The 24,289-nt window shown below is 48.0% G+C and overlaps 1 protein-coding gene across 3 annotated transcripts in view; it reads right to left on the bottom strand.

The window, feature by feature from the left end:
* The window catches only part of apbb3 (amyloid beta (A4) precursor protein-binding, family B, member 3), a 59,333-nt gene that overhangs the window by 8,924 nt on the left and 26,120 nt on the right, over positions 1-24,289 (bottom strand). For all 3 annotated transcript variants that reach the window (XM_063053026.1, XM_063053025.1, XM_063053027.1), the window contains exons 4-8: positions 24,105-24,162; positions 17,032-17,178; positions 14,650-14,777; positions 5,398-5,512; positions 849-936 (exon numbers count right to left, since the gene is read on the bottom strand). In XM_063053026.1, the coding sequence (XP_062909096.1) occupies positions 849-936; positions 5,398-5,512; positions 14,650-14,777; positions 17,032-17,178; positions 24,105-24,162 (536 nt within the window). The remainder of the gene's footprint in view (positions 1-848; positions 937-5,397; positions 5,513-14,649; positions 14,778-17,031; positions 17,179-24,104; positions 24,163-24,289) is intronic.

Raw genomic sequence — 24,289 nt, 5'->3', positions numbered from 1 at the left:
GGGGACACAGTCCACCAGAGGTGTAAACCCATGATCCCCTAGGATCGACGGCTGCCTCCTACTAGTACTACTACTACTAACTACTATTGGGACAATATACAACCTGTTCTTGTTCCATCGTCTTTCAATTCCAATTCAGCATATTTCTGGTGTTTATCAATTATTGATTTCTGTATGTTATGTGTGTTTGGAATGGCTATATCTATTAAGTAAGTTATTCTTGCTTGTTTATCCTGCAATATTATATCCAGACTGTTATCATGGATTGTCCTATCTGCAATAATGGACCAGTTATAATATAATTTGTAGGACTCTGATTCTAAAACTGGATCAGGCTTGTATTTATAGTAAGCTATGATGTCTTTTGTAAGATTTTGATGAATAATAGTTGCCAGTTGATTGTGCCTGTGTAAGTAATCAGATTGAGTTAAACCTCTACAGGATCCTGTAATGTTGTTATTATTATTATAATAGTGGAAATGCATCACTTGCGTCACAACAAATCAACGAGGATCGTGCTGGGCAGCCCACAAGTGTTACCATGCTTCTGCAACAAATATAGGCTGCCCACATCACCGCTCTCACCCTCGATGGTCATTCTTACCCTCGGCCATTAGGTTCTGTAAAGAGTCAACCTATAACCGTTAAGACTGTTTGTGGTAACTTATTCTTTATTCTTTCTACTTCTCTTCTAATATTTGTATATTTGTGTGTCTGTGCACCTGTAATGCTACTGTGACACTAATTTCCTTTGTGATCAATAAAGTATCCATCTACTTACCTAACTATCATACACCTGTCTCTGTGCTCTGGTGCTATTTGACCCCAGTAATTAAAAGACCAGGTACCTTTTAGAGGCAGGTCGTCCTGACACAAGTCCTTCTCCGCTCCCGGGACCTTTGCGAAGTCATCGTTCATCGTGTGTTTTGCCATGATCTGGAATAAGTTATGGAAGGTTTCAGGCTTTGAGACAGAAAAGAGACCGGCGTCCTGCACCATTTCTCTGGGTTGCCTGGACTGGGGTGAAGTGAGGGGTGGGGGTGTTTCTCTGGACCAGAGGTTCCCAACCTGGGGTCCACAAACCTCTCAGTTAACACGAGAGGTCTGTTGTACACAAAGGGACAGGAACTCCTGCTCTAGACTTCGTGTGATAGCTCAGTGACACCCTCATCTCTTCCGGTTTGCAAATCCGCTGAACTCTGGACAAACTAAAACCCAGGCAAGATTCAATAGTCATGGAATTGACTTCATAGCCGTGAGGTAATGTTGCCTCTCTATAAAACTCTGGTTAGATCACACTTGGAGTATTGTGTTCAATTCTGGTTGTCTCATTATAGGAAGGATGGGGAAGCTCCAGAGCGGGTGTAGAGAAGATTCACCAGGATTCCCTGGATTAGAGAGCATGTCTTATGAGATATACTGAGTGAAATAGAGCTTTTCTCTTTGGATCGAAGGAGGATGAGAGGTGATTTGTTCGAGTTGTACGAGATAAGGGGCATCGATCGAGTGGACGGCCAGAGACTTTTCTCCCCAGGGCCGAAATGGCTAATACGAGGGGGCATAATTTCAAGGTGTTTGGAGGAAAGTATGGGGAGGGGGGATTCAGAGGTAGGTTTTTTTAAAACAAAGAGAGTAGTGGATGCAATGAACATACCATCAGAGGTGGTGGTAGAGGCAGATACGCCATATGGGCCATGCCGTCTCCCTGCGGCTCCCGTTGGGCAGGAGGTCCCACACCACTGGGTTCAGGAACAGCTACTTCCCTTCTACCATTTGGCTCTTGAACCAACTGGCACAACCACAATCACTACCTCAGGACAGCAACACCATGACCACTTTGCGTGACAGTGAACTTTATTCTTTCCGTGTTTCCTTGTAAAAGTTTTATAAAATTGATGCTTTTCCTTCTGAACGCTGCTTATCTGACACTCTGTGCCAGTGATACTGCTGCGTCAGTTTTTTATTGGACTTGTGCAGATGACAATAAACTCACATTTGACCCTAAGGCAGACATCCCACCTCTCCCGGAAGTTCCGGAGGTCTCCCGCAAATCGATGGTGCTACCTCCCTGAAATGAGTTTTTGCAGGGTGGGATGTCTGCTAAGGATATGTTACTCAGAAGGAATCCAGAGACTTGGCTGGCATAGAGGCCCTGCTCATAGAGCCGTTGCCAAAGACAAGGGTTTGGTTTTGACCACGGCTGCCGTCCGTGGGGAATTTGTACATTCTCCTGGTGACCATGTGGGTTTCCTGAGTGCTCCAGGTTTCACCCCAATCCTAAAGACGTGCAGGTCGGTGGGTTAGTTGGTCTCTGCACTTTGTGCTTAATCTGTAGGTAAATGGTAGAATCTGGGGGCATTTGACCAGAAGAACATAAAGACCCAGGGGCAGAATTAGGTCATTTAGCCCATTGATCATCTCTGCCATTCCATCATGGCTGATTTGTTATCACTGTCAACTCCATCCTCCTGCCTTCTCCTCCTAACCTTTGATGCCCTGACTCATAGAGAACCAATCAACTTTGCTTTAAATATACCCATGAACTGACCTGCACAGCCATCTGTGGCAATGAATTCCACAGATTCACCACTCTCTGGCTGAAAAAAATTCTTCCTCGTCTCTATTCTGAAGGGACGCCCTTTTAATCTGAGGCTGTGGCCTCTGGTCCTAGACACCCCAGCTGTCGGAAACATCCTCTCTAACTCAGCTTTTCAATATTCAATAGGTTTTCACTGAGATACCCCCTCATTCTTCTAAGCTCCAGTGAATACAGGCACAGAGACATCAAACGCTCCTCATTTGTTATCCTTTCATTCCTGGACTCACTCTTGTGAACCTTCTTTGGATCTTCTCCAATGCCAGCAAATTTTTTTCCTTAGATAAGGAGCCCAAAACTACTCACAATACTTCAGGGGCAGTCTCACTAATTCCTTATCAACCCTCAGCATCACATCCTTGTGCTTATATCTTAGTCCCCTTGAAATGGATGCTAACATTGCAATTGTCTTCCTTGGCACCAAGTCAATCTTAATCTGTAGGGAATCCTCCCAAGTCCGTTTGCACCTCTGATTTTGAATTTTCTCCCTATTTAGAAAATAGTTCATGCCTTTAATCCTTATGCCAAGGTGCATGACCATGCATTTCCCTGCACTACATTCCATCTGGCACTTCTTTACCCATTCCCCCAATCTGACTAAGTCCATCTGCTGCTTCCCTGCTTCTTCAATGCCACCTGCCCCTCTACCCATCTTCCTATGGCCCGCAAACTTGGCCACAAATCCATCAATTCCTTCATCCAAATTGTTGACATATAACATGAAAAGAAACCGTTCCATCACCAACCCCTGTGGAACACCACTAGTCACCGGCAGCCAACCAGAAAAGGCTCCCTTTGTCCCCATTGTTTGCCTCCTGCCAATCGCCAACTATCTAACCAAGCTAGTATCCATCCCGTAATACCATGGGCCTTTACCTTGTTAAGCAACCTCATGTGTGACACCTTGTCAAAGGCCTTCTGAAAATCCAAGTAAACAACATCCACTGACTCTCCCTTGTCTACCATGCCTGTTATTTCCTCAAGGAATTCCAACAGCTTTGTCAAGCAAAATTTCGCTCTTTAGAAAACCTTGCTGACTATTTTATCATGTACCTCCAAGAACTCCGAAACCACATCTTTAATAATAGACTCCAACATCTTCCCCACCACTGAAGTCAGGTTAACTGACCTAATTTCCTTTCTTCTGCCTCCCTCTCTTCTTAAAGAGTGGAGCAACATTTGCAACTTTATAGTCCTCTGGAACCATTCCAGAATCTAGTGATTCTTGAAAGATCACTACTAATGCCTCCACAATCTCTTCAACTTACTCTTTCAGAACCCTGGGGTGTAGTCCATCTGGTCCATGTGACTTGTCTATCTTCAAACTTTTCAGCTACCCAAATAACCTTCTCCTTAGTAATGGCAATGACACTCAATTCTGCCCCCTGACACTTTCGCATTTCTAGCACTCTGCTAGTGTCTTCCACAGAGAAGACTGACACAAAATACTAATTAAGTTCTTCTGCCATTTCCTTGTCCCCATTACTACCTCTCCAGCATCATTTTCCAGCAGTCCTAAATCTACTCTCGTCTTTCTTTTACTCTTTATATATCTATAAAACACTTTGGTACTTCCCAATCCTCTAACTTCCCAATAATTTTTGCTATATTACATGCCCTCTCTTTAGCTCTTATACAGTATATAGCTAGGGTGCCTCAGACTTCTGCACAGTACTGTAGTAATTTTATGTATCACGCTGTACTGCTGCCACAAAAAAAAACAAATTTCATGACATATGTGAGTGATGATAAACCTGATTCTGATATGGGTCTCTGTTGTGGACTGAGAGTGGGGGGAGGGGGGGAACAGGGAGAGGGGAATCATGGTTGGGAAAAGGGAAGGGAGAGGGGAGGGAGTGGGAAGCACCAGAGAGACATTCTGTGATGATCAATAAACCAATTGTGTGGAATCAAATGACCTTGCCTGGTATCCCAGGGCTGGGTGCGTCAGCATCCATGATTCCCCCCCCCCCACCCAAGCCCCAGGCACTCCTTCTCTGCCCCCTGTCCCACACCCCTCCTAACACCACACTCCACCCTCACCATTCCCAACATCGTTTGCTCCTGCCAGATTTACAAACTGGCTCTCTGCTCCACCTTGACAAATACAGGACTGGGCAAAAGTCTTAGGCACCCTAAACTATATATACCCTGTGCCTTAGGCTTTTGCGGAGTACTGAATGTTTGGATAAGTACATGGATGGGAGTGCTATGAAGGCCTGTGGATCAGGTGCTAGTCGATGGGACTAGGCTGAATAAGAGTTTGGCTAGATGGGCTAAAAGGCCTATTTCTTGGCTGTAGTGCTCTAAGTTAGGTCAATGATGGTGGACCCCATCACTGATATGGCTTAAGAAGGTCGATGGAGTGCAGTGGTTTAGAGCAGGCGTTCCAACCTAGGGACCACAGACCCTTCAGTTAGTGGTAGGGGTCTACCACGTTTGGGAGGCACTGATTGAGAGAGAGATGGGCCAGAAGCAGGTAAGTGGGACTGGCTTAGATGGGAATCTCAGTCAGTATGGATGAGATGGACTGAAGGGCCTGTTTCCATACTGAATGTTTCTTTGATTAAATGATTTTGCTATAGATAAAGAAAACACCCTTGAACAAGTTGGAAATTATGCTTTTGGAGATATATACAGTATTTCTCCGTCCATTTTAATGTGCTGTTGAATCAACGGCACGACCAAGGAACTGAGGTTCAGGCACACCACCGATATTCCCAGCATTGAACCAGAATCTCAGTCATTGCCACGTTAAGCAGAGGGCAGCGTGGCCCCGGTTAACAGCGGAGAGGACTTGCCTGGGAGCACAGCTGGTGTAGGGCCGAGGCAATGGCCTTGGCTGGCGTGTCGCAGTGGAAGACGTGGCACTTCTGCATGCAGGTGTCCTTGTCGCTGGCCACGTAGGCGAAGTCTCTACGAGGGGGAGAGAGAAAAACACATTCAGTGGTGAACACACTCAACAAAAAGGTTCCACAAATGATCTTTGTGTCTACAGAGAGTTGTAGGCACAGCTCAGCACATCACAGGTCCATACAAATCATTATTATCGATGCACCATAGAGAGCATCTTACCCTGATATATCACAGCTCAGTACAGCAACTACTCTTCCCGTGACCGCAGGAAACTGCAGAGAGTTGTGGACACAGCTCAGCACATCACAGAAACCAGCCTCCCCTCCATGGACTCTGTCTACACTTCTCACTGTCTCAGTAAAGCAGCCAGCAGAATCAAAGATCCCACCCACCCAGACATTCTCTCTTCCCCCCTCTCCCATCGGGCAGAAGATACAAAAGCCTGAAAGCTCGTCCCACCAGGCTCAAGGACAGCTTCTACCCAACTGTTATCAGACTCTTGAACAGTCCTCAGTATGAAAAGATGGACTCTTGGCCTCACAATCTACCTCATTTATGATTTTACACTTTACCTGCACTACATTTTCTCTGTAACTGTGACACTTCATTCTGCATTCTGTTATTGTTTTATCTTGTTCTACCTCAATGCCTTGTGTAATGATTTGATCTGTATGAATGGCATGCAAGAAAATTCTCCACGTTATCTCAGTATGTGTGACAATAATAATCCAATTTACCAGTCTGTCAGCAGTTCATCTCCTCCGTCCATAAACAGCTTGAACCTGCTATCTATATCTACTATCGGTTGACTCTGACCATCCTAACCGTGCCAATCATATATGACATTTCCACCCTGGGGTAAAATGTATTCTGTACTGGTGAGTATTTGCTGTTACCTGTGCTGTGCACTACATGCATTTTAAGGTATATTTATTAACTTATTCATGGTAATATTTTGTGCTGTGTGAGATAAATGTGTTGTGGGTGCAGAGGAACGTTGTTTGGTTTGGTTGTGTAAATGTACAGTCAGTTGGCAATAAACGATCTTGAAAAGATTCTGATCATCTTCCCTGTCTGTTCCTCTCATAATCTTATCAGATCTCCCCTCTTCTCTGCCTCTCCAGAGAAAACAACCAAGTTTATCCGACCACTCCTGAAAGTTCATACCTTCTAATCCTGGAGATCCTCTACAGCACGCTGTCCTAAGCCTACCCATCCGTCCTCTAATGGGGTGACCTGAACTGAATATAATATTTCAGACAAAATCAACAAAATTAATTCCAGTAATTGAAATGCACACCCTCTGGTCTGAGACATTTAATCCCTGGGAAAAGCTTACTGTCTGTCGACTCTACCTACGTGTCTCCAGCTTATAAACCTCTATCAGGTCTACCCTCAGCCTGTGCCACTCCAGAGAAAACAACATGTTTGCCCAGCTTCTCCTTACAGCAAATGCCCTCAAATCCATAAGGCCATAAGGTATAGGAGCAGATTAGGAGTAGAATCGAGTCTGCTCCACCATTTCATCATGGCTGACCCGTTTCCTTCTTAACCTCAACCTTCTGCCTTTTCCCCATATCCCTTCTTGCCCTGACTAATCAAGAACCTATCAACTTCTGCCTTAAATCTACCCTGTGACTTGGCCTCCACAGCCACCTGTGGCAACAAGCTGGCTAAAGAAATTCCCCCTTATGTCCATTCTAAATGGACGCCCCTCTATTCTGAGGCTGTGTCCTCTGGTCTTAAGGTGCCTCCACCATAGGAAACACCCTCTCCACATCCACCCTATTGAGGCCTATCAGTTTTTCAATGAGAGCCTACCCCCACCCTTCCGCCATTCTTTTGAATTCCAGTGAGTACAGACTCTGAGCTATCAAGCATTTCTCATATGACAAGCCTTTCAATCCTCCTCATGAACCTCCTCTGGACTTTCTCCAATGTCAGCACAAAACTGCTCACAATACTCCAAGCGAGGCCTCACCAGTGCTTTATAAAGACTCAACATCACATCTTTGCTTTTATATTTTAGTCCTCTCAAAATGAATGCAACCTGCAAATTAACCTTTAGGGAATCCTGCATGAGAACCCCAAGTCTCTTTGCACCTCAGATTTTTGAATTTTTTCTCCATTTAGAAAAGAAATAATCCAGGCAGCATCCTGATGAATCTCTTCCGCACCCCTTCCAAGCCCCCACATCCCTCCTGTAAAGGGTGCAACCAGTTATCAACCTCCAGTATTTCTATGAAGCATTCTGCAATTTAAAAGAACTTCGTCCCTGCACAGGAACAAATGCTTCTCAACACCAGTAATACCAAATCTAAAGTAATGGCTGAGTTCTAAGTTCAAAGTATATTTATTATCTAAGTACATACGAGAGGTGATTGATAAGTTCGTGGCCTAAGGTAGGAGTCAATTTTAGAAAACTTAGCACATTTATTTTTCAAACATAGCCCCCCCCCCCACATGTACACACTTAGTCCAGTGGTCGTGGAACATACAGATCCCTTCTTTGTAGAAGTGGTCCACAGCAGGGGTGATTGATAAGTTCGTGGCCTAAGGGAGAAGGAGATGAGTTACACACATCAAAGTTGCTGGTGAATGCAGCAGGCCAGGCAGCATCTCTAGGAAGATGTACAGTTGACGTTTCGGGCCGAGACCCTTCGTCAGGACTAACTGAAGAAAGAGCTAGTAAGAGATTTGAAAGTGGGAGGGGGAGGGGGAGATCCGAAATGATAGGAGAAGACAGGAGGGGGAGGGATGGAGCCAAGAGCTGGACAGTTGATTGGCAAAAGGGATATGAGAGGATCATGGGACAGGAGGCCCAGGGAGAAGGAAAAGGGGGAGGGGGGAAAACCCAGAGGATGGGCAAGGTTTATAGTCAGAGGGACAGAGGGAGAAAAAGGAGAGAGAGAGAGAGAAAGAATGTGTGTATATAAATAAATAACGGATGGGGTACAAGGGGGAGGTGGGGCATTAGCGGAAGTTAGAGAAGTCAATGTTCAAATGTGAGATGAGTTATACAGCTCTCATTACATGCACATGCAGTTGAACTCTTTGAGTGATAACGCAGAAAGTTTGAAGTTAATAACTCATCTCCTTCTACCTTAGGCCACAAACTTATCAATCACCCCTCGTATGTCACCATATGCGACCGAGATGCATTTTCTTGCAGGTGTTCACAGTAGAACAAAGAAAGACAACAGAATCGATGAAAAGCTATGCACAAAGACTGACAAACAACCAATGTGTACAAGTAGTCAAACTGTGTAAATTCAAATGGATACATAAAACTGAGAACATGAGTTGTAGAGTCTGTAGGTTGTGGAATCAGTTCAGTGTTGAGGTGAGTGAGGTTATCCATGATGTCAGGAGCCTGATGGTTGAGGGGTAATAATTGTTCCTGAAGCTGGTGGTGTGGGTCCTAAAGCTCCCTTACCTCCTGCCTGATGGCAGCAGCAATAAGAGAACATGGCCTGGACGGTTGTGGCCCTGGATAATGGATGCGACTTTCCTGACAGCACACCATTTGATGTGCTCTGGACTCTTGACCTCTTGGCCTTACACCTTAATATCTACCTGTGCCACGCTTTCTCTGTAACTTTATTCTGGCTTCTGTTATTGTTTTCCCTTGTTCTACCTCGATGCATGGTGTAATGATCTGATCTGTATGAACAGTGTGCAAGACAAGTTTCTCCACTGTATCTCGGTACATGTGACAATAACAGACCAACTGCAATTGCAAAGCTAGGGAGGACTTTGCCTGTGATGGACTGGGCCGTATCCACCACTTTTTGTGAGTTTTTCCATTCCTGGACATTGGTGTTTCCATACCAGGCCATAATGCAACCAGTCAGGATACTCTCCACTGTGCATCTATAGTAGTTTGTCAAAGTTTTAGATAACGTGTTGAATCTTCACAAACTTCTAAACAACGAGAGGGGTTCTCATGCCTTCTCTGTGCTGGCTGCAGGTTAGATCCTCTGATATGATAACTCCAAGGCATTTCAAGTTACTAACCCTCTCCACCTCCGATCCCCTAATGAAGACTGTCTCATGGATGGCCAGCTTCTTCCTCCTGTAGTCAATAATCATCTCTTTGGTTTTGCTGACGTTGAGTGAGAGATTGTTCACATCCATCAGTAAAAACTACACTGGCCCATGAAATTCCCTTCAGAGGGCCCGAGCTCACAGCTGACAGAGCTGTGTCAAAGCTGTGACGCTTTAAACAACAGGATAATTAAAGAACTGCAGATGAAACCAGCCAAATCATGAAGCTAGTTAAACCACCACAGATTGCAAACAGTTAGACAATTTAAAAATAGCTTTGCATTTATTTTATTGCTCTCTTAACCCAACTATTCCAATTCTTAATTTGCCCAAATTCTATCCCTGATATCTCATCAGAGTGCTACAGCATAGAAGTTGCTCCTTTGGCCCAGTCTGTCCGTGTCAAGCCGTTATTCTGCCTAATCCCATTGCCCCACACCTGGACCAAAGCCCTACATAACCCTCCCATCCAGGTACCTTGTGCTTGCAACCCACTCCACACTCTCAACACCCTCTGAGTGAAGAAGTTCCCTCTCAGGTTCCCCCTAAATATTTCACCTTTCACCCTTAACCTGTGACCTTCAGTTCTACTCTCACCCAACCCCACTGGAAAAAGCCTGCTTGCATTTACCCTATCTATACTCCTCATAATTTTGTATATCTCTATCAAATCTCCCCTCATTCTCCACCCTCCAGGGAATAAAATCCTAACCTGTTTCCTGTACCTCAGACCCTTGGGTCCCAGTGTCTTTCCTTAAATCCCTTGTAAAGGTTTAAACGGTTGGTTTCATCATTAACTGGAAACCCAGAAATCCCATTCCAATGCAGAGATTAACAGTCAATAGATCACGAAAAAGCAGGCGATGGTGTGACCCACAGCATTTCAATTCAAAGCCAGAGAAAGGAAATAGAAAGTCAAAAATTCTACCTGTCCCTGTCTCCACGGCAGCACAAAGAAAATGAAATAATTAAATAAAGAACATCCAGTAAGCATTCCAATTCAAGGCAGGGCTGAAGGGAAACAAGATATTCAGTTCACTGCAAGTAAACACTCACAACTAAAAATTCAGTTTATAGACCAGATGTTGGTGAAAGATTCCAGAGGCCCCAAATTCCTCAGGCCTGCTGTTGTCTCAGAACCTCAGCCAATTCTCCCAACCCAGACATCACACCCCTCCCGGAAGTTCCAGGAGTCTCCCGCATATCGATAGTGGCTCCCTGACGCCCAGAAATTATATACAATATCCCGGAAATAGATTTTTTTTGAGAGGGAGAGGAAGAGCGAGCATCCTGATTGGTCTCTCTTCGTGCTAAGAGTGGTCCCCAACCACCGGGCCATGAGGAAACAATATGATTTGGCGATATGAAACGATATGAGTCAGCTGCACCTTTCCTCATTCCCTGTCACGCACTGTTGAATTTTAACACACGCGAGGTCATCAGTGACCCAAGATGTGCAAAGGAATGGGTCCGTGACCCATTTGTGAATGTGTCTGGTGAATCATCCGTGTCAGCGTGGGAAGGAGATCAACTCCTCGAGCTTGCAAATGACGGTGGGCTGAAAAGTATGTTTGACATAACATCTCTGCCGGCATCCTGGATCAAAGTCAAGGCTGAATATCCTGAGATAGCCACGAAAGCACTGAAAATGTTGCTTCCATTTCCAACATATATCTGCGAAGCGGAGTTTTCTGCAATGAATGCAACGAAAACTAAATTGCGGAATAGACTGGACATCAGGAACCCCCTTCGAGTATCGCTGTCTCCCATCACCCCTCGATGGCACCGTCTTGTTGCAGGAAAACAAGCCCAGGGCTCCCGCTGATTCAGTGATATTGGTATGTTGCAATGATTTTATATGTTCATACGAGGAAAATATGCGCTGTGTGTCTAATGTCCTAACGTTACTTAAAATGTTATGATGCTATTGACTTATAAGTGATTTATAATTCAGTGGTCCCCAACCTCCAAGCCGCAAAGAATACAACAGTACAGCGGTAGCCAGAACGCACCCAGCACATCTTTAAGAAAAAAGCTGAAATAAATAAGCTAATTGATTAGGTGCCGCCCGGCACGTACATGTCGGCCCAGATCAGAGGCGACGCAATTGGCAATTGCCACTGATCTGGGCTGACATTTACGTGCCGGGCGGCACCTAATCAATTAGCTTGTTTATTTCGGCTTTTTTCTTAAAGATGTGCTGGGTGCGTTCTGGCTACCGCTGTACCGCTGCATTCTTCGCAGCCTGGAGGTTTGGGACCACTGTTATAATTGACATCACTACATTCATGTGAGGAAAATATGCGCTGTGTGATATTAGATAAACCCCTTTAGAAACGAAATTGAGTGTATTAGCCACTTACAAGTGACTTATCACCTATATTCCGGTCGCATTTTGCGTTTAACACCATCCTCCCCCCACCCCCCCGCCCCAGTCAGCCGGTCCGCAAGAATATTGTCAATATTAAACCGGTCCGCGGTGCTAAAAAGGTTAGGGACCCCTGATTTAAACTAGCTGGCCAGCTGCCAAGGAGCTACGCTATTGATGTCCTACGTGATGAGGCCAAACTCCCTGTAGACTTGCTTAAAGTTGTAATAGAATAAACATGATAATATAATATAAGTACAGATTTTAATGTCACATTTGCTGCATATACCCAACTTGGTTTATAGATTAGACAAAATCACTAAACAAAGTATTACATACACCCTTGGAGGTCGACGGGGGGAGGGGGTGGAATATGAGGTTGCAGGGGGCAGGGGTGCTACTTCCCTGAAACGAGTTTTTTCAGGGTGGGATGTCTGCCAACCCCAAATTCTGCTTGTGAACCCAGACAGCAGAAAACACAAGCAGGTGCATCTATACAGAGAGGTGCCGGAAAAGGGCCAGTAACGTCATGAAGGATCTCACCCACCCTGCTCATGGACTGTTTGTCCCACTCCCATCAGGGAGGAGGCTACGTAGCATCCACACCAGGACCACCAGACTCAAAAACAGTTACTTTCCCCAAGCAGTAAGGCTGATCAACACCTCCACCCACTAACCCACCCCTCCACACCCCCAACCACCACGACTTTATCATTTCCTGTCAGTCACCTTCTGTTAGTCACCTTCTGTACAGACACTCCTGTGCCTAGTGTCACTTTATGGACATACAATCAATGTATATAAGCTATCTTATGTATTTATATTTATTGTGTTTTCTTTCTTTTGTTGTGTTCTTTATCTTTTGCGTTTTTTTGTGCTGCATCGGATTGGGAGTAACGATTATTTCATTCTCCTTCCACTTGTGTACTGGAATGACATTAAACAATCTTGAATCTTGAGATGCCCGAAGCCTTTCCCTGTCCTGATCTTCCCCGTTCCTCTTACACCCATCTGATAACCCTCTCGTATCTTTACAGATGGACCACAGTTCCTATCCATAGACGCTGCCTGACCTGCTGAGTTCCTCCAGCACTTTACTCTGGGTTTTCAGCACCAGCAGAATCTCCTGTGTTTACTGTCGGGATGCATCCCGGCTCGGTACAGCAACTGCTCTGCCCGTGACCACAGGAAACTGCAGAGAGTTGTGGACACAGCTCAGCACACCACAGAAACCAGCCTCCCCTCCATGGACTCTGTCTACACTTCTCACTGTCTCAGTAAACCAACCAGCATAATCAGGCAGAAGATACAAAAGCCTGAAAGCTCGTCCCACCAGGATCAAGGACAGCTTCTACCCCACTGTTAGCAGTGTGTTGAACAGAGCTCTTGTACAATAAGATGGATTCAGTTCTATTTTATTCTATCTTGATCCCAAGGTATTTACTGTTGAGAGATACATCGTGGAATAGGCCCTTCTGGCCCGATGGGCACGTCACCCTTCAACACTTCTGCTTAATCACAGGACAAGTTACAACAACCAGTTAACCCAGCGGTCCCCAACTACCGGGCCGCAAAGCATGTGCTACCGGGCCGTGAGGAAACGATATGAGTCAGCTGCACCTTTCCTCATTCCGTCACACACTGTTGCACTCGAACGTAGGGTTGCCAACTGTCCCGTATTTAATATTGACAATATTATTGACAATACGGGACATCCCGTATATTGGGCTAAATTGGTTTGTCCCATACGGGACCGCCCTTGTCCTGCATTTCCCCGCTAAGGTAGAGCATTCCTATGAAACCTTTTGTGCTGAAATGGCGTGAAGTGAAGAAGCAATTACCATTAATTTATATGGGAAACATTTTTGAGCGTTCCCAGACCCAAAAAATAACCTACCAAATCACACCAAATAACACATAAAACTAAAATAACACTAATATATAGTAAAAGCAGCAATGATATGATAAATACACAGCCTATATAAAGTAGAAATGATGTATGTACAGTATAGTCAGGAAGATTAAACCAAAACCGACTTGTGGGGGAAAAAAATCAGCACGTCACGCATGCGCACACAGGTGCCCGCGCAAGGCTTCATGCTGGTCTTTCCTGGGGTAAACACAAGTATCCCGAGATTGGACTGCTACTTTTGTCCCTTATTTGGGAGTGAGAAAGCTGGCAACCCTAACTGTAAAAGACATGTTGAGGTGAGTTTAACCCTACTTGAACACCCCCCCCCCCCCGCCACCCGGTCGGCCGGTCTGCAAGAATATTGTCAATATTAAACCGGTCCACAGTGTAAGAAAGGTTGGGGACCCCGGAGTTAACCTGCTAACCTACTGGACTATGGGAGGAAACGGATCACCCGGAGGAATCCCACATGGTCACAGGAAGGGAAGGACATACAAACTTCTCACAGACTGGGTTAGAATTGAATTCTGGACTCTGACACCCCCAGGCGGTAATAGCGTAACGCTAACCACTATGCTACCATGGTGCCCCTGCAATTTCTCCGTCTACACTGACCTACTCTATAACTGTAGTGCTCTGTCCTGAATTCGGGTGCTTTACCTGTTTGTACAGTCTCAATTTACATGTTACGAGGTGAAGTCAGTCCCGATGATCAGGTCTCGGCCAAATTTTCAACTGTTTATTCATTTCCACAGATGCTGCCTGACCTGCTGAGTTCCTCCAGCATTTTGTGTGTGTTGCTCTGCGGAATCTCATGTTTTTCAACTGCTTTGGTCCCGACAGCAGAGAGATTCCGCACTGTAAACTGACCTGCCGTGGTTACAACCAACACCCCACACACGGATGTTGATGATGGGTTGGGAATGGATCAGACTGTGGTCGATGGGATCCACCAAGCTGAGCGTGTCCTTCCTCAGGACCAGCACCATGTCCTGACCCTGAGGGCAGAAAGGCAGCGAGTTCAACATTCCAGAAACGTCCCGCCAAACCCAGAGCAGAGTACCTCACGCAAATCCTTGTACAGTACTCAAAAATGTCCCAAACCCAGAGCACCCCACACAAATCCTGTACTCAGAAATACCCCAAAACCCAGAGCACCCCACACAAATCCCGTACTCAGAAATACCCCAAACCCAGAGCACCCCACACAAATCCCATACTCAGAAATACTCCAAACCCAGAGCACCCCACACAAATCCCGTACTCAGAAATACCCCAAACCCAGAGCACCCCACACAAATCCTGTACTCAGCTCAAGAGCACGGAATCATGAGCATCGAGTGTGAAATGACAGTTTCAACCATTTGCTGTTCTCTGTGGAACACGGAGATCAGAACCACCAAGACACACACACACAGACTCCCACTCGGTCACAACTACGCTCAGGCAGGTAAGGGTGACACGGTGCACACCAATATTGTCACACTTTGCAGGGTTTTGGTCCTGCCGTCAGGAGTTTGTACATTCTCCCCTTGACTACATCGGTTTCCTCCAGATGCTCTGGTTTCCTCGCACATTCCAAAGACACATGGGTAAGGAGGTTGTCTTGTCACACGGGTGTAACTGGGTGGTGCGGGCTCGTTGGGCTGGAAGGACCCGTCACTGTGCTGTATCTACGAGTCTGTGGTGGCCAGTGCTATCACGTTTGCTGTTGTGTGCTGGGGCAGCAGGCTGAGTGTGGCAGACACCAACAGAATCAACAAACTCATTCGTAAGGCCAGTGATATTGTGGGGATGGAACTGGACTCTCTGACGGTGGTGTCTGAAAAGAGGATGCTGTCTAAGTTGCATGCCATCTTGGACAATGTCTCCCATCCACTACATAATGTACTGGGTGGGCACAGGAGTACATTCAGCCAGAGACTCATTCCACTGAGATGCAGCACAGAGTGTCATAGGAAGCCATTCCTGCCTGTGGCCATCAAACTTTACAACTCCTCCCTTGGAGGGTCAGACACCCTGAGCCAATAGGCTGGTCCTGGACTTATTTCATAATTTTCTGGCATAATTTACATATTACTATTTAACTATTTATGGTTTTATTACTATTTATTATTTATGGTGGAACTGTAACGAAAACCAATTTCCCCCAGGATCAATAAAGTATGACTATGACTATGACTACGACTACTATCTCTAGATAAAGTTGGATTGTCTTGGCTGTAGTATCAGAGGCTGAGGGGAGACATGATTGAAGTTTATAACATTATGAAAGGATTTCTCCCTCCTCCCCCCAAGTCAATGTCAAATACCAGAGAATGTAAATTAACATGGGAGGGAAAGCTTTAAGGTGATTCACTAGACAACACACACAAATTGCTAGAGGAACTCAGCAAGTCAGGCAGCATCCACAGAGAAGAATAAACAGTTGACATTTCAGGCCAAGACCTTTCACCAGGACTGGAAAGGAAGGGGGAAGAGGCCAGGATGAGAAGGTGGGGTGGGAGGGGAAGGACTACAAGCTGACAGGTGAAGCAAGGTGGGTGGGGAAGGGGATGAAGTGAGAAGCTAGGAGGTGGCAGGTGGAAAAGATAAAGGGCTGGAGAAAAAGGACTCTGGACCATAGGAGTGAGGGAACCCAGGGGAAGGTAATAGACCACATGACCATAGATACAGGAGCAGAATTAGGCCATTGAGTCTGCTCCGCCATTTTATTCATGGCTGATCCACTTTTCCACTCAGCCCCGATCTTCTAACTTCCCCCTGTACCCCTTCATGCCCTGACCAATCTGTCTAGCAACCTCTGCCTTAAAATACATAAAGACTTGGCCTCCAAAGCTGCATGTGGCAATGAATTCCACAGATTCACCACTCTCTGGCTGAAGAAATTCCTCGTCATCTGCATTCTAAAAGGATAGTCCTCTATTTTGGAGCGAGAGGGGCCAACGTGGGGAATTGAAGACGGAAGGGCGAGGGGAAAAATTCATCAGAAGTTGGAGAAATCAATGTTTGAGGCATATCACCTTTACAAAGACAAGATATTTTTAGGTAGAAACAGAGTGGTAGGCGCCTGGAAGCAAGATGTAGACAGACACGTGAACTGGCAGGGAATGGAGGGATAAAGGCCAGATACAGGCAGATGGTCAGCACAGAAACTGTGGGCTGAAGGGTCTGTTCCTCCAGTGACTGATGTACTTCTCTAAGGGTTTCTGCTCACTCCAGTCGCTAAGGGAGCGTCACAGAGTCACCCACCTCTCCCCAGGACGATCCTGTTTGCCTTTCCTCAGACTTGCTGTAGGACAGCTGTTGGATGCAGTTGTTCACCGCGATGCTGCTCTTTCCCGGAGTCAGGTCCTCCTCTGGAATCTCCACCCAGCCCAGAGACCGCACGGCGAAGCACTGGAAGGAAGCAGAGGAAAGAGCCGTCACATTAGACTAGAGCCGAGGGTTACACACTCGGTGGCTACTTCATTACCAACCTCCTGAACAAAATGGAGTGGCCACTGAGAGTGTGCTCACCGTCTTCTGCCGCGGTAGGGCATCTACTTCAAGATTCAATGTGTCATGCATTCAGAGATTCTGCACAACACTGCTGTAATGTGAGGTTATTTGAGTTACTGTCACCTTCCTGTCAGCTTGAACCAGTCTGGCCATTCTCCTCTGACCTCTCTCGTTACACGACATTTTCACCCACAAAACTGCCGCTCACTGGATTTTTTTTTTTGGATTTTTGCACCATTCTCTATAAACTCTGCAGACTGTTGTATGTGAAAATCCCAAGAGATCAGCAGTTTCTGAGATACTCACCTCTCCTCTTCTCCTCACTTGCCTATCATCTCCTTCTGTATCCCTCACCCCTCCTTCCCTTTCTCCCATGGTCCACTCTCCTCTCCAGCCCTTTCTCCTTCCCTTTCTCCCATGGTCCACTCTCCTCTCCAACCCTTTCTCCTTCCCTTTCTCCCATGGTCCACTCTCCTCTCCAGCCCTTTACCTTTTCAACCTGTCCCCTCCCAGCTTCTCACTTTACCCCTCCCCACCCCTACCTGGCTTCAACTGTCACCTGTCAACTTATCCTCCTTCCCCTCCCTCCAATTTCTCATTCTGGCATCTTCCCCCCTTCCTTTCCAATCCTGACGAAAGGTTTCAGCTCAAAATGGTGACTGTTTATTCCCTTCCATAGATGCTGCCTGATCTGCTGAGTTCCTCCAGCATTTTGTGTGTGTAGCTCTGGGTGACAGGGTTGTCCCTCAGCTCCCTATTAAATCTCTCCCCCCTCACCCCAAACTTGTGCCCTCTAATTCTTGAATTCCCCCCACCATGGGAATAAGACTGTGTACATTCACCCTTTCTATTGGGCAGCCATGGTAGTGTAACGGTTAGCGCGATGCTATCACAGCTTGGAGCATCAGAGTTCAGAGTTCAATTCCTACGCCTTCTGTAAGGAGTCTGTACATTCTCTCTGTGACCATGTGGGTTTTCTCCGGGTGCTCCGGTTTCCTCCCACAGTAGATTAATTGTAAATTATAAATTGTCCTGTGATTAGGCTAGGGTTAAATCAGTTGGCTGCTGGCGGCGTGGCTCGAAGGGCTGGGAGGACCTGTTCTGAGTGAGATAAATCTAAACTCTCAGGATTTCGTACACCTCCCATTCCTCAGTACTCTAATGAAAAAGTCCCAACCTCCTCATGGTCCATAAAATTCTCTCAAATCTCTACAAACCCCGTGTGAGTAGTATACAGTGCACAAAACTGTCCGTGTTGGAGGAGCTGCTTTGTCAAGCACCTTTGCTTTATCTGCCGCAAAAGGCAGGTGGCCCTGGTGGCCACCCATATCAATTTGACTTCCCACTCCCATTCCGGCATGTCAGTCCATGGCTCCTCTACTGCCACAATGAGGCCCATTTCAGGTTGAAAGATCAACACTTCATACCAAATGGGTAGCCTCCAACCTGATGGCATGAACATCGATTTGTTTAACTTCCAGTATTGACTCCCCACTCCCCTTCCCCATTCCCCATTCTAGTCACTATCTCAGCCCTTCTCTTCACCTCATCCATGCATCGCCTCCCTCTGCTGTCCTTCATCTTTCCCTTTCTTCCATGATCCAATCGCCTCTCCAATCAGATACAACCTCACTCAAACCTTTACCTCTTCCACCCGTCACCTCCCAGTGTCTCACTTCATCCCCCTCCCCCACCCACCCACCTTCCCCCTCACCTGATCTCACCTATCACCTCCCAGTGTCTCACTTCATCCCCCTCCCCCACTCACCCACCTTCCCCCTCACCTGGTCTCACCTATCACCTCCCAGTGTCTCTCTTCATCCCCCTCCCACACCCACCCACCTTCCCCCACACCTGGTCTCACCTATCACCTCCCAGTGTCTCACTTCATCCCTCTCCCCCACCCGCCCACCTTCCCCCTCACCTGGTCTCACCTATCACCTCCCAGTGTCTCACTTCATCCCCCTCCCCCACCCACCCACCTTCCCCTCACCTGGTCTCACCTATCACCTCCCAGTATCTCACTTCATCCCCCCTCCCCCACCCACCCACCTTCCCCCAAACCTGGTCTCACCTATCACCTCCCAGTGTCTCACTTCATCCCCCCTCCCCCATCCACCCACCTTCCCCCTCACCTGGTCTCACCTATCACCTCCCAGTGTCTCACTTCATCTCCCCTCCCCCACCCACCCACCTTCCCCCTCATCTGGTCTCACCTATCACCTCCCAGTGTCTCACTTCATCCCCTCCCCACCCACCCACCTTCCCCCTCACCTGGTCTCACCTATCACCTCCCAGTGTCTCACTTCATCCCCCCTCCCCCACCCACCTACCTTCCCCCTCACCTGGTCTCACCTATCACCCAGTGTCTCACTTCATCCCCCCTCCCCCACCCACCCACCTTCCCCCTCCACTGGTCTCACCTATCACCTCCCAGTATCTCACTTCATCCCCCCTCCCCCACCCACCCACCTTCCCCCTCCACTGGTCTCACCTATCACCTCCCAGTGTCTCACTTCATCCCCCTCCTCCCCCACCCACCCACCTTCCCCCTCACCTGGTCTCACCTATCACCTCCCAGTGTCTCACTTCATCCCCCTCCCCCACCCACCCATCTTCCTCCTCACCTGGTCTCACCTATCACCTCCCAGTGTCTCACTTCATCCCCCTCCCCACCCACCCTCCCCATCACCTATCACCTCCCAGTGTCTCACTTCATCCCCCTCCCCCACCCACCCATCTTCCCCCTCACCTGGTCTCACCTATCACCTCCCAGTGTCTCACTTCATCCCCTCTCTCACTCACCCACCTTCCCCCTCACCTGGTCTCACCTATCACCTCCCAGTGTCTCACTTCATCCCCCCTCCCCTACCCACCGACCTTCCCCCTCACCTGGTCTCACCTGGTCTCACCTATCACCTCCCAGTGTCTCACTTCATCCCCCTCCTCCCCCACCCACCCACCTTCCCCCTTACCTGGTCTCACGTATCACCTGCCAGTGTCTCACTTCATCCCCCTCCCCACCCACCTTCCCCCTCACCTGGTCTCACCTATCACCTCCCAGTGTCTCACTTCATCCCCCTCCCTCACCCACCCACCTTCCCCCTCACCTGGTCTCACCTATCACCTCCCAGTGTCTCACTTCAGCACCCTCCCCACCCACCCTCCCCATCACCTATCACCTCCCAGTGTCTCACTTCATCCCCTCTCTCACTCACCCACCTTCCCCCTCACCTGGTCTCACCTATCACCTCCCAGTGTCTCACTTCATCCCCCTCCCCGACCCACCGACCTTCCCCCTCACCTGGTCTCACCTATCACCTCCCAGTGTCTCACTTCATCCCCCTCCCCCACCCACCCATCTTCCTCCTCACCTGGTCTCACCTATCACCTCCCAGTGTCTCACTTCATCCCCCTCCCCACCCACCCTCCCCATCACCTATCACCTCCCAGTGTCTCACTTCATCCCCCTCCCCCACCCACCCATCTTCCCCCTCACCTGGTCTCACCTATCACCTCCCAGTGTCTCACTTCATCCCCTCTCTCACTCACCCACCTTCCCCCTCACCTGGTCTCACCTATCACCTCCCAGTGTCTCACTTCATCCCCCCTCCCCTACCCACCGACCTTCCCCCTCACCTGGTCTCACCTGGTCTCACCTATCACCTCCCAGTGTCTCACTTCATCCCCCTCCTCCCCCACCCACCCACCTTCCCCCTTACCTGGTCTCACGTATCACCTGCCAGTGCTCTCACTTCATCCCCCTCCCCACCCACCTTCCCCCTCACCTGGTCTCACCTATCACCTCCCAGTGTCTCACTTCATCCCCCTCCCTCACCCACCCACCTTCCCCCTCACCTGGTCTCACCTATCACCTCCCAGTGTCTCACTTCAGCACCCTCCCCACCCACCCTCCCCATCACCTATCACCTCCCAGTGTCTCACTTCATCCCCTCTCTCACTCACCCACCTTCCCCCTCACCTGGTCTCACCTATCACCTCCCAGTGTCTCACTTCATCCCCCTCCCCGACCCACCGACCTTCCCCCTCACCTGGTCTCACCTATCACCTCCCAGTGTCTCACTTCATCCCCTCCTCCCCCACCCACCTTCCCCCTCACCTGGTCTCACCTATCACCTCCCAGTGTCTCACTTCATCCCCCTCCCCACCCACCTTCCCCCTCACCTGGTCTCACCTATCACCTCCCAGTGTCTCACTTCATCCCCCTCCCCCACCCACCCATCTTCCCCCTCACCTGGTCTCACCTATCACCTCCCAGTGTCTCACTTCATCCCCCTCCCTCACCCACCCACCTTCCCCCTCACCTGGTCTCACCTATCACCTCCCAGTGTCTCACTTCATCTCCCCTCCCCCTCCCCACCCACCTTCCCCCTCACCTGGTCTCACCTATCACCTCCCAGTGTCTCACTTCATCCCCCCTCCCCCACCCACCCACCTTCCCCCTCACCTGGTCTCACCTATCACCTCCCAGTGTCTCACTTCATCCCCCTCCCCCACCCACCCACCTTCCCCCTCACCTGGTCTCACCTATCACTTCCCAGTGTCTCACTTCATCCCCACCCCCACCCACCTTCCCCCTCACCTGGTCTCACCTATCACCTCCCAGTGTCTCACTTCATCCCCCTCCCCCACCCACCCACCCACCTTCCCCCTCACCTGGTCTCACCGATTACCTGCCAGTTTGTATTTCTTTATCTCCCCCCAGCCCCACCCTCTTTTCTGGCTTCTGCTCCCTTCCTTCCAGTCCTGATGAAGCATCTCAACCCAAAACATAGACTGAATATTCCTCTCCTTAGATGCTGCCTGATCTGCTGAGTTAAACATAGAACGTAGAACAAGACAGGTCCTTCGGCCCACGATGTTGTGCCAATGTTTAAAACTAGTCCAAGATCAATCTAACCCTTCCCTCCCACATATCTCTCCATTCTTCTATCATCCATGTGCTTATCTGACAGTCCCTTAAATATCCCCAATGTATCTGCCTCTGGCACCACTCCGACAGGGCGTTTCACACACCCACCATCCCGATACTTTCCTCCAATCACCTTAAAATTATGCCTTCTTGGTATTAACCATTTCCACCCAAGGGAAAAAGTCTCTGACTGTCCACTTAATCTATGCCTCATCGTCTTGTACACCTCTATCAAGTCACCTCTCATTCTCCTTCACTCCAAAAAAGAAAAGCCCGAACTCGCTCATAAGATCCTCTATCTTCATAAGACATGCTCTCTAATCCAGGCGGCATTCTGGTAAATCTGCTTCGCACCTCTCTAAAGCTTCCACATCCTTCCTACAATGAGGTGACCAGAACTGAGCACAATACTCCAAGTGTGGTCTAACCAGGGTTTTACGGAGCTGCAACATTACCTCACAGCTCTTAAACTCAATCCCCCGATAATGAAGGCCAGCACACCATACATCTTCTTAACCAACGCATCAAATTGCACTGCATCAATGAGGGATCTACGGATGCTGACCTCAAGGTCCCTCTGTTCCTCCACACTGCTGAGAACCCTGCCATTAACCCTGTACTCCACCTTCAAGTTCGACCTTCCAAAGTGAATCACTTCACACTTTTCAGTTCAAGTTTATTGTCATTCAACCGTACACATGTACACTGCCAAACGAAACAACGTTCTTCTGGAGCAGGGCGCACAACAGAGTACATATAACTCACACTCACACACAACACACAGAGCAATATTACCACAAATAATTTAATAGTAAGGCACATATGAAGACCTTATAAAGCACTGGTGAGGCCTCACTTGGAGTATTATGAGCAGTTTTGGGCTCTTATCTTAGAAAGGATGTGCTGAAACTGGAGAGGGTTCAAAGGAGGTTCACAAAAATGATTCCAGGATTGAATGGCTTGTCATATGAAGAGTGTTTGATGGCTCTGGGTCCGAATTTATTAGAATTCAGAAGGATGAAGGGTGACCTCATTGAAACCTATTGAGGGGTGAAAGGCCTTGATAGAGTGGATGTGGAGAGGATGTTTCCTCTGGTGGGAGAGTCTAAGACCAGAGAACACAGCCTCAGAATAGAGTGGACAACCTTTTAGAATGGAGATGAGGAGGAATTTCTTTAGCCAGAGAGTGGTGAATCTGTGGAATTCTTTGCCCCAGGCTGCTATGGAGGCCAAGTCTTTATGTATATTTAAGGCAGAGGTTGATAGATTCTTGATTGGTCGGGGGAGAAGGCAGGAGATTGAGCTGAGAGGAAAATTGGATCAGCTACAATGAAATGGCACAGTAGACTCGATGGGCCAAATGGCCTAATTCTGCTCCTATATCTCATGGTCTTATACAATACAAGTTAAGAGGTGAACAGTATAATGCTACATAGATGATGAGACCTGGGTGGTGGCAGGGAGTTCAGTGCTCTCACGGCCTGGGGGAGGAACAGTTCTTGTCCTGACGCTGTGGTACCTCCTGCCTGATGGTAGGGGGTCAGGGAGATTGTTGGATGGTTGAGAAGGATCATGCTAAGGGCTCTGCGATTGCTGCTCTCCAGATAAATATCTCCAACGGGTGGAAGAGAGACTCCGATGATCCTCATAGCAGTCCTCACAATCCTTTGCAGGGACGTGCGATCAGATGCCTGACAATGTCTGTGCCAGACAGTGATGCACTGTCACGACACTCCCAGTGCTGCCTCTGTAAGAATTGGTGAGAACGGTGCTTGTGTGTCTTTCTGGGGAGAGCAGGAGGGGGAGAGTGATACTGGTGTGATGCTGCTTCGATCAAACTGATACCCCGTCACTGTTTCCAAGACACAATCAAGGCAGAAGTTGTCTGTACCTTTGACTCTGAGTTCCTCTGGAGATCAAAGCTGCCGTCTTGCCAAGCTACCTCATCCCTGTAAAAGTGGACATCAGATGAGAACGTATCGTTAATTTTTTTAAAATTCATTTAGAGTTACAGAAAGACAGATGACAGACCATAAAACATAGGAGCAGAATAAGGCCATTCGGTCCATCAGGTCT

Source organism: Mobula hypostoma, chromosome 7 (assembly GCF_963921235.1).
Source record: "Mobula hypostoma chromosome 7, sMobHyp1.1, whole genome shotgun sequence".
Lineage (NCBI taxonomy): Eukaryota > Metazoa > Chordata > Chondrichthyes > Myliobatiformes > Myliobatidae > Mobula > Mobula hypostoma.
The sequence above is the reverse complement of the archived record's forward strand: the minus strand, read 5'-3'. Positions and strand labels throughout refer to the sequence as shown.